Consider the following 11,947-nt stretch of genomic DNA (forward strand, 5'->3'; position numbering starts at 1 on the left):
TTTCCTCTTTCATATAAGTGTTCTTTATATCTCAGAAGATACAAAATGGTAATTTAGTATATATACTATATTCTGTAAAAAATTATACCGTGGGAGATTTGTCAGGGCAAACAGGGAGGATTTTGTTACTTGAGTTTGTCGAATTATAGAATACAGTATACAGTACTGCAGTATAACAATATCATTTTCAGATGCTCCAATGATAGTTAGTCAGCACTAGTGCAAATCTAAACTTCTCAGTGCTGGATCTAAGGTCAAAACGTTGTCATACGCTGGGTTCAATTATAATAGAGGACATTCAGCAAGGCTTTACGCACTTTACAGCTACATGTTAGTTCAATTAGTTCAGTCTTTTTCTGCTGAGGTTGTAATGTTTTTCTTAGCTTCTGAGGTCACGTTATATCAGCTCCTTGGTATACATTGTTCGGACCTGTGTGTGTGTGTGTGTGTGTGTGTGTGTGTGTGTGTGTGTGTGTGTGTGTGTGTGTGTGTGTGTATTATTCTGCTACTTTAGACCAAAGTGCCTGGGTCAGCACTGGGCTCCTTTGGAGTCACTTCTTGCATCTGAGGATGAAGGGGCTCCTGATAGAGTGAGAACTCCATTGACCTGTCATGGAGAGGAAGAAAACCAATGTAGAGTTCAACAAACAAGTGCAATCAAAGGAATGGGACACACTATTGAAGCATGATGTGCGCCTGTGTGAATGGGGGCCTCTAACAAACGTCCCAAAGTAGATCAATACTTACCTCCCATGCAGTGGGTGGCCATGGAAGCTGGCTGACTGGGGGATCTGAGACCTGTGAAAGTTGAGTGGATCTCCTTGGATAGATTGGGCCTGGTGCACCAAAGGGTGGGGGTGTGAGAGGCGAGAGACTCCTGCATCATGCCCCTTTGAGGTGGCGGGAGTGTAGCCGAGGGCATTCCTCAGGTACCAGTCTCTGAGCCCCTCCAGTGCCAGGGCTTTGTGCAAGCTCCGTGTCGAGTCCTCCGGGGTGGGGAGGGAGAACTGGGGGGGCCTGCGGTTGAACGAGGAGCTGGACAGCTCAGTCTGATAGGGGTGCAGGTTGGGGATGGAGGATGTGGTGGAGCTTGAGGCCGGGTGGGGGGACTCGTAGGCAGAGAGCAGGATGGTGTCCTGCTGTTGCTGCTGCAGGGGGATGAAGGGCCCACAGGACTTGGTCCTGGTGACTTTGACCCTGCGTGGCTCAGCCTCTGAGCCCCGGATCACCATGGGGCTGTAGGGAGGAGCAGCGCTGGGCAGGTGCACCTGCGAGTGGGAGAAGCCATTGGCGTGAGGGGGCACTGCAGCGGTGGAGGCTCGCGGAGAGGAAATGTCCTGCCAGATCCTCCCTGTTGACTGATACAGCTGGTGCTGTACATGCATCATTTGCTGCTTACCCCAGATGTAATCCATCAGAAGCTCATTGTAACCCCCCCCAGCCCCTCTGCCGCCCATGGAAAGACGCATCTGACCCTGCTCTGTGGAGCTGTCCAGGTGTCTCTCTGGGCTGTCAAAGTGAATGTGTCGAAGTTTGCCGTCAGTGAGGGTCTCAGAGCTCTTGTAGGGCCCTCCCCTGGGGGGCATCCCGTTTCTGAGGGTGGGGTCCTCAGGGAGACTGGAGCGGTCCAGCAGGGCCTCAGAGCTGTTGCTGCGTCGGGCACGGGCACTGTAAGGGCAGCCTCTGCGGTCCGAGGAGGACCCCTCCTGGGCCAGTGGCACCATATGTGGAACATCCAGGCTGCCAGACCACTGCTTCAGTGCAATCCCCCCAGAGACATCTGATCTGAAGGAGAGACAGAGAACAAACAGCAGAGAGTCTAAATTGGAGATGAAACATTATTATCACACTTTGTGATATTTCATGCCAAAGAATTTCAATGTTTGAATAATAAACGTAAATCCGGTGCATTATGACATTTTATGAATATCAGACACCTAAAAATAGCATGCAGTTAGCCAATACAGCACTAATCCTACCACAACATCAAGTCTCTGACTGCTCACAAAATAAATCATTGTGGCATTTTGTCAGTGTAGTGGGTGGGGACATGTGGATGTGCTGCATTAGGCAGAGGCATTGGACCAGAGAAACGGTACCTGACATGAACACTGATGGGAGCCGTTCGAGCCAGGAGGGGTGTAGCCGGAACACTTCTGCCTTCAACATTAGATGAACTTCTGGGTAGAGAATGACTTGGGCTATAAATACATAAATGCATAGTATTAGACATAAGAGGACATATACACACACGCAAATGTGCGCGCACACACACACACACACACACACACACACACACACACACACACACACACACACACACACACACACACAGGAGCAGGAGTCTGTCTGTTTCAAACTCACTGACAGTACCTAATGGAGCTGGTGACAGAGTTGCGGCGCGTCCTCATCTCATAGTAGATTTCCACAGGGGATAGTTTCCTACAGACCCTGTGGTCAGGGCTGCCCAGGGTCAGCCGGGGCTGAGACAGGGAGCGGTGGTCTGCAGCAACACTGGGAGAGGACTCCTCTGTGGGAAGTAGACCATGGGGGGTTTTCTACAGTATGTAACTCACTCACACAGTTGACAACAGAATAAAAAGCTCATTCTCTTTCATGACAGTAAGCAGGCAGCCATGTGACAGGACAAATCTGATTCTGCATCATTTTGTGAACCAAATTGTGATCTGCCATCCAGTCACTGTGAATTATAAACGATGAATGTGCGCAGAAGAAGAAAATCACATCTCAGTGGCCTCTAACAGAATAATGGCATTTGCAGTATTTGGCAAGCCTGTGATGTACAAAAGGAACAGACAGAGTAACTTCACAGTGAAGTTGAAACAGCAGCAGAGAGAGTGTATTTGCAGATCTAGCTGACTCACCATTGTCATGGGATGTTGAATCTGACATGGAGCTAGTACTCTCTGACATCACAGTGTCCTCTGGAAAAGAATAAACACAGGCTCTCTTTCTCACAGCAGATAAACATCATATTCTTTGTTAGACCCCACAGATCTCTCAATGGATGAAACATTGAGTATAAAGTCTTTACCTATGTTAGATTTACTTGTGCTTGTTCTAAATAATGTGTTGTACAAAATAGGTTGTGGTGCACTACTGACTTACCCGTGTGGCATCCCCGGTGGACAGTCCTCTTGCTGTTTGGGACATTTCTGTCTGATTCTGAGTGTCTGTACAGAGCACCAGTGAACAGTGCTTTCATCTGCCTTCTCTGGCATATCTCATCCTACACGAACCATAACACAGTCAGCCATGAGTTGACAACACACGTACCACAGCGTCAGCTGCTCTGATATAATCTTATTGGACTATTACCTCTCCTTTCGTGTTGGTGGCCAGTCCAGCCCTGCGCTGTACCAGGGGGGGTCTCTCTCCTGTCTCCAGGGGAAAAGAGCGAGGGAGCTTCCCTGTCAGCTCCTGCAGAGGACATTCATGCAACAAAATTATCACTGCCATGAAGGAAAACGTTAGATCATGCAGTAATAATAACAAACCTAATAAACAGTTAACTGCTAGTCTCAAGCCTGTCGTTTTTTACTTTAGATAGTTAATTGTGCTAAAATAGATGTGCTTAAACTAATATAACCATCATAATAAAACCCACAATTTTTGTTATCAGAGTAATGTTATTGAAATGGATCTGCATCGAAACTAAAAATCAACTGATTTATATACAGTACATAGAGTGCATCTAAATGCATAAATAACCCTATTGTATAGAGTAAGTGAAAGCAGGAGGGGTGTGTGACTAACCCTAGCCCTAACAGCTGTCAGTGAAAAGCTGGAGCTGCTGCCTGGTATTTCTGTCTCTGTCTCTGGTGAAATCAAGCAAACATTGATATGCTGCACATTTTCCTTGATTATCGCAGCTATGTAAAAAAAGAAGTAGCCAAACATTCTTCTTTTCATCTCTGTGAGCCTGTGATTTACTGTTTCAGATAGTTCTGGTTTACAGGGACTTTAAAATGTAAACTGGTCTGTAATTTAAAAGATTAAAACTACATACTCACGCAGACATGTTTGTGCTTTTCAATAATCAGTACCTCTCGCAAAGCTGTGGACCAATACCCGTCTACTCTAAGCCATACTGAGATCAAGAGATAAGGGAAAGCAACTGACCGCCTCAAGCAGACAGACTTGTCTCAGCTCTCCCACTCGACTGTTCAGGAGAGCCTCCAGGAGCTGCTTCCTCTCCTGCAGCGCTGAGACGCGCTCTGCTTGCAGCTTGCTGTCCTGACAGCCTTGAACATCTGCACACACAAAAATACAGAAAAACATTAATCTAAGACACAAAACAACAAATACATCAAACATTTATGATAAAACCGAGACTCAAGGCACTCATTTCAGTGAATGTATGAATATATAAAGTCCTAAAAAATGCACTAAACAATCATTTTTAGATCTCATTCAAGGAAAGAATATGTTAACTCTCTTGATATAATATTTTCTTTATTCAACTGTATGATGTCAGCAGACACTCATTGGTGGGATAATATTATAATTCAGCTGTATGTGTGCCAACCATTAGTCTTTCGCACATACAGTATCCCACCAGTTGGCAGTTCCCCAGAGGGTAACACAAATAGAACTGTCAGGATAATCAAGCCAGAGTTAATTTACAAACAATCTGATGCTTGTACAGACATATACTGTAACCAGTGTGAATTTTAGTACTTTGGTACAAAATAGACCAAGTGTATGAAGGAACTGGCTCCCAAAATCAAATTGATTGGGGTTTCCAGACTCACCTGGAGCCCCCAAACCCATGGATGTGATAAGGCGACCTTTGACCTCCATGTGGTGTGATTCCTGAGGCCTTGTAACTCAAACCTCCAGCCAGTCAAAACATTACCTGCTGGGAGAAATGTTATGGTTGAAGAACACAAATGGGCCACATCTTGAGCACAATATGGACTTGACATTGCATTCTAACCTTGAAGTTCCAGTCATGTATTCTGAGGAGGTTCAGATTCAAGGGTTTCATTTTCAGCTAGCCAGGAAGAAATCTGCAGCAGTGTCTCTCGAACTTTGGTCCCTAACACTGAAGTAATCCCTGCCACCACTAGGGGGTGGCACTGCGCCTCTCTTCACCCGTCTACTGCTGAATCCTGAAACAGAGACAGATACCTTTTATTTCCATTTTCTAAACAACAGAACCTGAGTAGGACTATCATTGATGTAAAATATCATCTGGAAGTGTATTGTGTTTGTGTGAAGACAAGCCTATCCTTATCACTCATGTTAGGCATGTACTAACAGCGTAATAATAACATAGGACAGTAAATGTAGCCGACTGTAATCGAGGTTTACACCTATAACTTTACATGATACAGTAGTCCAACTGTGATACTAGCAAGTGACTCACCAGGCTACAGTAGGATCAATTCATTTCAGCCCAATTTATTTCAGCCCAACATAGGTGAACAGGTCTTAAAGGTTTAAATCTTTCTCAAATTAACATTTTACGCCTCCAATTAAATTGCAACGATGAGTGAGAGAGGAACAGTATCAATAATGTATGGAGAAGAACAGATGGAGGGAAACCTAAACCCCACTGTGTTTCATGTCTCAATTGCACAAAGGTACATAATCAACACAAAGTAACAGATTGGCCTTGCAATGAAAGTGAGAAACAAGATATTTTGATGATCTTTTCTCTCCAACACAATATCCGCATCCGTAAAATCAGCATTCTACATTCTTGTAGTGCTTCCCTAACACGTCTTCAGAATGTTCTTGTACTTGATAAAACCACTGTCCAAAGCCACAACCCAGGAACAAGGCATGGCCCACAAGAAGCCCCTATCATTTTCAGAAAATTGCTCTTTAGGCTCATCTCCTAACAATTCTGTCAAGTATACAAGTGGTATTATTTCACATTCCATGATAGTTTGGTCCAAATCAAGCCTTTTTCCCTCATATTGCAAGGGGCATGCAACTCTAAAACTCCCTCTCTCAGACTCAAAAATCTCTGCCATGAACAAATAACTTCTTGCTGTCTGCTACATAATAGAACACTTCTACTCAGAACAATACACACACACATCCACACAGAATTCCTCATGGGCAAATACAATGTTAAAGTGCGTTGCAAACAACACTTCATCATAAAAAAATAAATAATTATTCACGACTTGTCTTTTAACATAACATTCTGCTGGGAAAAAAATAAAAGTGTCCAGGGCAACCAAAGCATCCCTTCAATCAAATAAATTGCAATGTGATGCTCAGTTCACACGGGAGCATACTCAGTTCACATGGTAGTCTTGGAAATTAACCGGTCATGTTTGCTCTAGTGAGTCACTGTGTGATCTCCCATTGACAGACAAAGGGGAGCCTTTAAAGCAAACAACTGTCACAGTAATGATTCACTGCAGCCAACTGATGGTCAGACAAAGCCCTTCATCACAGAACCCACTCCAGTCCAAGCCAATCAATGATCACATTCTTTAACTACTGACTTTGCCTTCATTAAAGAGGACACGTTTTTGAAAGGGGTGTTACAAAATACTGTCTTAATTCTAAACAATGTGCCATTCAAATAGGTTTTTAAGGAGCTTGTTATTGAAGGAGGGAGGAGGGACGGGGAGACAGGCAGGAACAGTTGTGTGTCTTCTTGAAGGGTGAGGGGATGACTGGAGCTAAAAGGCAGCCAAGACATCCATGAATGTTTTCCTCTGCATAAACTAAACAAATACTTTCCACAACAAGGCTGTGTAGAGTTTACCTTTCCAAAATCAGTTGTGTATGTTTTTTTATAAATAATGAAGGAAAACATGGCAAGAGGATGAGAAAAGTGAGGGAACTGACGTCTATAATAAAACTTGTCTATTACCGCATCACCCTCTGAATCTAATTGCAAATACCACACACCTGAGAGGGCTGCTGGTCTGATGGAGTGAGTAAGTGTTACTGCAACATCTGGTGAGCAAAGGCATAGGGACAACTCATTCTATTTCTATGGGTACAACAATACAGCACTACGTCACATTCCAAAGTCAAACTTATGTGAGAGCATGAGGATGATCAAGAAAAAACAAATGAGTATGTCAACATGACGAGGCAACTCTGCAAGATAGCAACATAATACAAAATATATGGAGACTTCACACATGCAAGGGGGGTGAGTGTGGTGATGAGACAGAGATAGTGGTGGAGGGAAACATGTTGATTAAAACATGAGCTGTACAGTGAGTGTCGGCAGCCCCTGTGCAGCTTCCATCATGCATGCAAATCAGTAAGACAATTTAATATTCAAGTCCAGCGGGCTACACAGTCAAGGCTGCAAGGCAGGCTAGCAGACTCTCGGCTAACCATGTCCACTCAAGGAACTGCAATAATATATAGTTAATAAAACATATAGTTTTGTCAAATGAAATCGTATAATCTAGCAGTTCAAGGTGTCCTCCATAGACCATTAACAATTATTCCAACCAAATGTAAAATGTCAATTTCAATAAAAGGCTGCCTTTAATGTTGCACAAGCCATTTATTTGAACAGTTAGTCAAATCATGTTACTAAAACTTTTAACATTTGTTTTGCTTAACATTTGAAATGTCATCGCGGCAGAGGTCCTTGCCTTACACTCAGTTTGATAGCCATGATGTTTATGAATGTTCTTTTAAAACAAACTAGTACCAAGACAACATTGGACACCCAGTAAAGAGCAGCTCAAATGTTTCCTCAACTCATGTGGGGACAGGTGAGGCTCAGTGACACACCCGACTACAACCAGTGTTTAAACAGCTGCTCCTGTCATGAACTCACAAATTCTAAACAAACCTCAACAGACAGATAGGCTCTCCCAGACAATCATAAGGACTAAATAACCAATTAATTTATGACTGTTTCAAACCTGCGTCAAAAGAGTCTCTTACTTTTGAGCATTGCTGATGAATGATTGAATATTCATCTCTTTCACTCCCACCATCATGCAATGTTGCACTTTACTAAAACACTTCTAAGTCCATTGTACGAAAACAATGAAGTAAGGTCTTCCTTACTTGCACATTGCTTAATTTACCTGCTCAGTTTTAATTACTGTAGCTGCCTTAGTGTTTGTGGTACATTGTTCTCCACTCTGAACACTTTTCTTAATAACAATAGTAACAGTTGGGTATGGACTATTCTTGGAGAACAGCATGAAAGGGTGAGGCCACCTCTAAACTGACAGCTTAAGGTGTCTGAACTTTGAGACACCTCTGTCTGGCTCTCTCTTGCATGATCAGCCTGGCATTAGGCAGCACATTGCGGCCAGGAGCTGTGCCCACTGATGATGATAATGATGAGCATGAGGGTGATGATAATTTGTTTTTAAAAAATCTAAAAGAGTAATATTGGTGCTCCAGTGTTTATGATTTTGGGGTGTGAGAGGCAGACCATTTACCTGTCTTTAATAGGACATGGTATTGATGTTGGGGGTTAGGAGGAAAATAAACCTAATATAGTCCTCAGGATTTACTACGGTCTGTCTCTCATTCAACCAGCTCCACCTGAACTAGCTGGGCTCTGTGGAGGGCTTTTGGAGGCTCAGGTGACTTTCAAACATGATTTCTTCTCACTCTCTGTGCGTCCCTCCAATAGTGATTATAGCATGCTTATCAGCATAGCCAAGGGCAGCTTAGCACACGATGGCCAATCCTGTAGCCACTGTTGGTATTCCCATTCTGGACATGTGCAATCTTCCTTCTGCCCGTGACATCTCACATTTGCAGATTTGCAGATTTGACCATCTCCATAGGTGAAAGCAATCTGCTGATTGCTCCACTTCTTTTTCTGTTAGGTAGGCTGGGAGAGGAGAGAGCAATAAAGAATGAAATGTGGCCCCAATGTCCATGAAGATTATGACTATTGTGTTTCCCCATGCTCTGTAACACCTGAAGGGATTTTTGTATTTATTCCAAACCCTCTCCATGCCCCAGTCATTTCAACACCCTAGCACAGTGGTAGTTGTGTTTGCTGTAAGTTAAAATTCAATGTAAAGCCATAGACATACATCTTACAGTATCGCTATGGCTCTGTGTACAGTAGGCTGTACAGAGTACCATTCTATTATTAACTTTCACCTCTTCTGAGTCTGAGTGAATCTGTGCATGGGTGTGACCCCTGCCCTGGTGATGCTTGCATGTGTGTCCAGCAGCTAACTATTTTCATGGTGTATCAAGCCAACTGCTCAAATCCTGTCTGTCTGCTTTTGAGGGATATGAAAGCTATGGTGACTCTTTGGTACAACAAACAATTATTAGTTGTGTGTCCTCTGTGTTTGCAAGCTCCAATTCTGTGGCTTCTAATGTGACATTTAACAATTACAATGTAGCTTGGGAATCACATTATTACAGATAAAAAGTGCAGTCATCCAATCTATTTCACTCAAAGATGATATTCACCTAAGAGAGTAAAGCTTTACTGCTACTTCTTTCACAACCACATTTGACTTGGATGTATATCTGACACAATGTGGAAAATCCCCTTAGTAGTGTTTCCCACACAGACCAAAGCGACACCAGCAGTGAATTAGCCTGAGGCACTGTCCGGGAGTACACATTTAGACAAGTCTCTCAGATCCTGGCAGCTCTGGATATGCTTGTTCAAGAATTTGTTCACAATGCTCTTAATACCAGTGCTATAACTGTTGGAACATGCAAAATCATAAAAACATTGATGGTTGTGTGCGTAATTAATAAGTCTTTAATTAATGGTCCTGTGTATAATGCCCCCATATCATGCAGCTATGCAATAGGAGACGAGACACCCATGTATGGCAACGTCAGTGAACCTTAACAGATTTTTGCTTGTGCAATTTAGAATAAAAACCTTTTCATATGTAAGTCATTTAGAGTCTAATGTGTTCCTTGAGTTCATATACAGGCTATGGCATTCAAATGTGCAAGGTGCGTAACACACATTGCCTCATGTGAGACAAATACGCAACACAAACAGAAAAGATCTGTGATGTTGCATGGATAAAATATTTGTTATGCCTCAATCACCTCAATCAGTAAAAATTCTAATTCTAATTCTTTACATTCTAATGCAAAGAGTAGGACAGACATGTGGCCGTCTCCCGTTGAATTAAACCCGGCTTAATTCAACATTCAACAGCCTATCCTACAGCTTGCATCTGCATAGATGCTGCAGACAGAAACATATGACTGATAAAAACAGTAGGCTTATTGGTGGAAAGCATCCATAATTGCATGTTTTCGACCGAGCAGACTTCCAAAGCATGTTTTTGTTTTATCTGTGAGAAAAATATCAGCAACAGAATGTTTTACTTGCCTGAAATGGATCCCGGTGACGGCGAGGACGTGGAATGCAAATAAATAAAGACGTGTCATTTAGGCTACTGCATTTTTGTGCAGAATATTTCCACTGATTTAAATTTCACGCTTATGTCATATAACGTACAAAAGGTGGATCTCTACTGTAGAATCCCCTTCCCTGAGAGAATATGACGGATGCGTACGGAGGTCTCCATAGACTATTTATATTCGATGTTGTAAAGCCACGAAATAATACAACTCTATGTGTGGTTGTTCTTAGACAAGAATATCATAATTAAGAAATAGATCATTAGTTATAATTTGCCGATCCCCTGATTGTCCTATCTGGATCCATATTCCGATTGAAATTCATCAGCTGCCCATTTCTCGCGCGTCAACAGACCTCATCCTCCCTTGCGTCGAAGCCTTGCGCATCTCAACAAACGTAAAATGTTTTTCCAAAGGTAGAAGGTTGTCATATGGACCGGATCAGATATTTCCCGTTGAGTCTATGTGTACGTTTATTGCAGTTTTTCTTACACATCAAATCATTTTCACTGTCATGTTTCAGAATATATATCGGTATCTGCGGTATAGCAAACACCTAGCTTTTCCAATCGGTAGCGTGCTGTATAGGCCTGCTCTCAATGTGATCAATTTACACCCCGTGGTCACACCTAATATGGTAAATAGGAAACGTGCTCAAGGCAATATAAAGAAAACCAAAAATGGAAGACCCTCATTGAATGCAGTTTTTAATCAAGTGTTCTTTGTTTATCCAGGTGATTGGACTGCTAATAAGATTGTATGCGTCTACTGTATTCTATTTATCAAAAATTCGAAATTAAATTAATAAATTATCTTACAATTTAGTAGGCTAGTCGTTTAAAGTTGAAAGGCAAAATGGTTACGATTCAATTTCCATCATAAAATTACTAATATCACGTCTGTGTTTGGAAGAATAGATATTTACAAATGCATGTTTCTTCACAGTATACACAATTCTTGAGAAAACATATTGAATTACAAAAGGAATATAAGGTGGGTGAATCAATTTTCTAAACACCGCAACATCAATGTAGTAATTTAGAGAGATACCAGATATGCCGTATTTGCTTACATACTGTATCTTGACATTTATAATCAATACCACAAGTTCAATCTGCATAGGCTTCATATCAGAGTTACAACAAAATATTGTCTCATGTTCACATACAACAGCAATGGCAGTGAGTTTTAAAAATATGATAAAGTTTGAAGAAACCAAGCTTCATGTAAGACCATGTCAATAAGTAGACAGACACATATACATATTTGATCTCTTAGCAATTAAGTGCTTTCATACTAAAAGTCTAAAAACAGCTGTACAGTGAAAAGGAAATACAGTGCTACTGCTTCATGTTCATCACATATAGTCTCAGATCATCATCATTCACATCAGGATCTTATCTCAATGGTCTGGATAGCTGATTTTGTGTAATTGCAATTTCAACTTGTGGCCACAGGTGAGACAGATTTCATGTGTAGCTCCTTTAATCAAGAAGACACACACCAAGACTGACAGCATGAGTCCTTTGTTTCCCATATTTACTAGGCTGGTTAATATAATTAGAATTCAATTATCAAGTGGTAAACTATTTATGTGCCTATGGTCAAT

General features: G+C 42.0%; 1 protein-coding gene across 1 annotated transcript; it reads right to left on the reverse strand.

Annotated features, from left to right (window-relative positions):
* Positions 1-510: 510 nt before the first annotated feature.
* Positions 511-4,824, reverse strand: ccdc120b (coiled-coil domain containing 120b; the record flags this gene model as incomplete). Its single annotated transcript, XM_083667741.1, has 9 exons — positions 511-607; positions 748-1,785; positions 2,100-2,201; positions 2,374-2,530; positions 2,886-2,945; positions 3,130-3,250; positions 3,340-3,441; positions 4,144-4,274; positions 4,776-4,824. 9 exons carry the CDS (start codon positions 4,822-4,824, stop codon positions 511-513), a joined length of 1,857 nt encoding a protein of 618 aa, XP_083523867.1.
* Between the last annotated feature and the right edge of the window lie 7,123 nt (positions 4,825-11,947).

This window comes from Argentina silus (genome assembly GCF_951799395.1).
Source record: "Argentina silus genome assembly, chromosome: 4".
NCBI classification, from domain to species: Eukaryota; Metazoa; Chordata; class Actinopteri; order Argentiniformes; family Argentinidae; genus Argentina; species Argentina silus.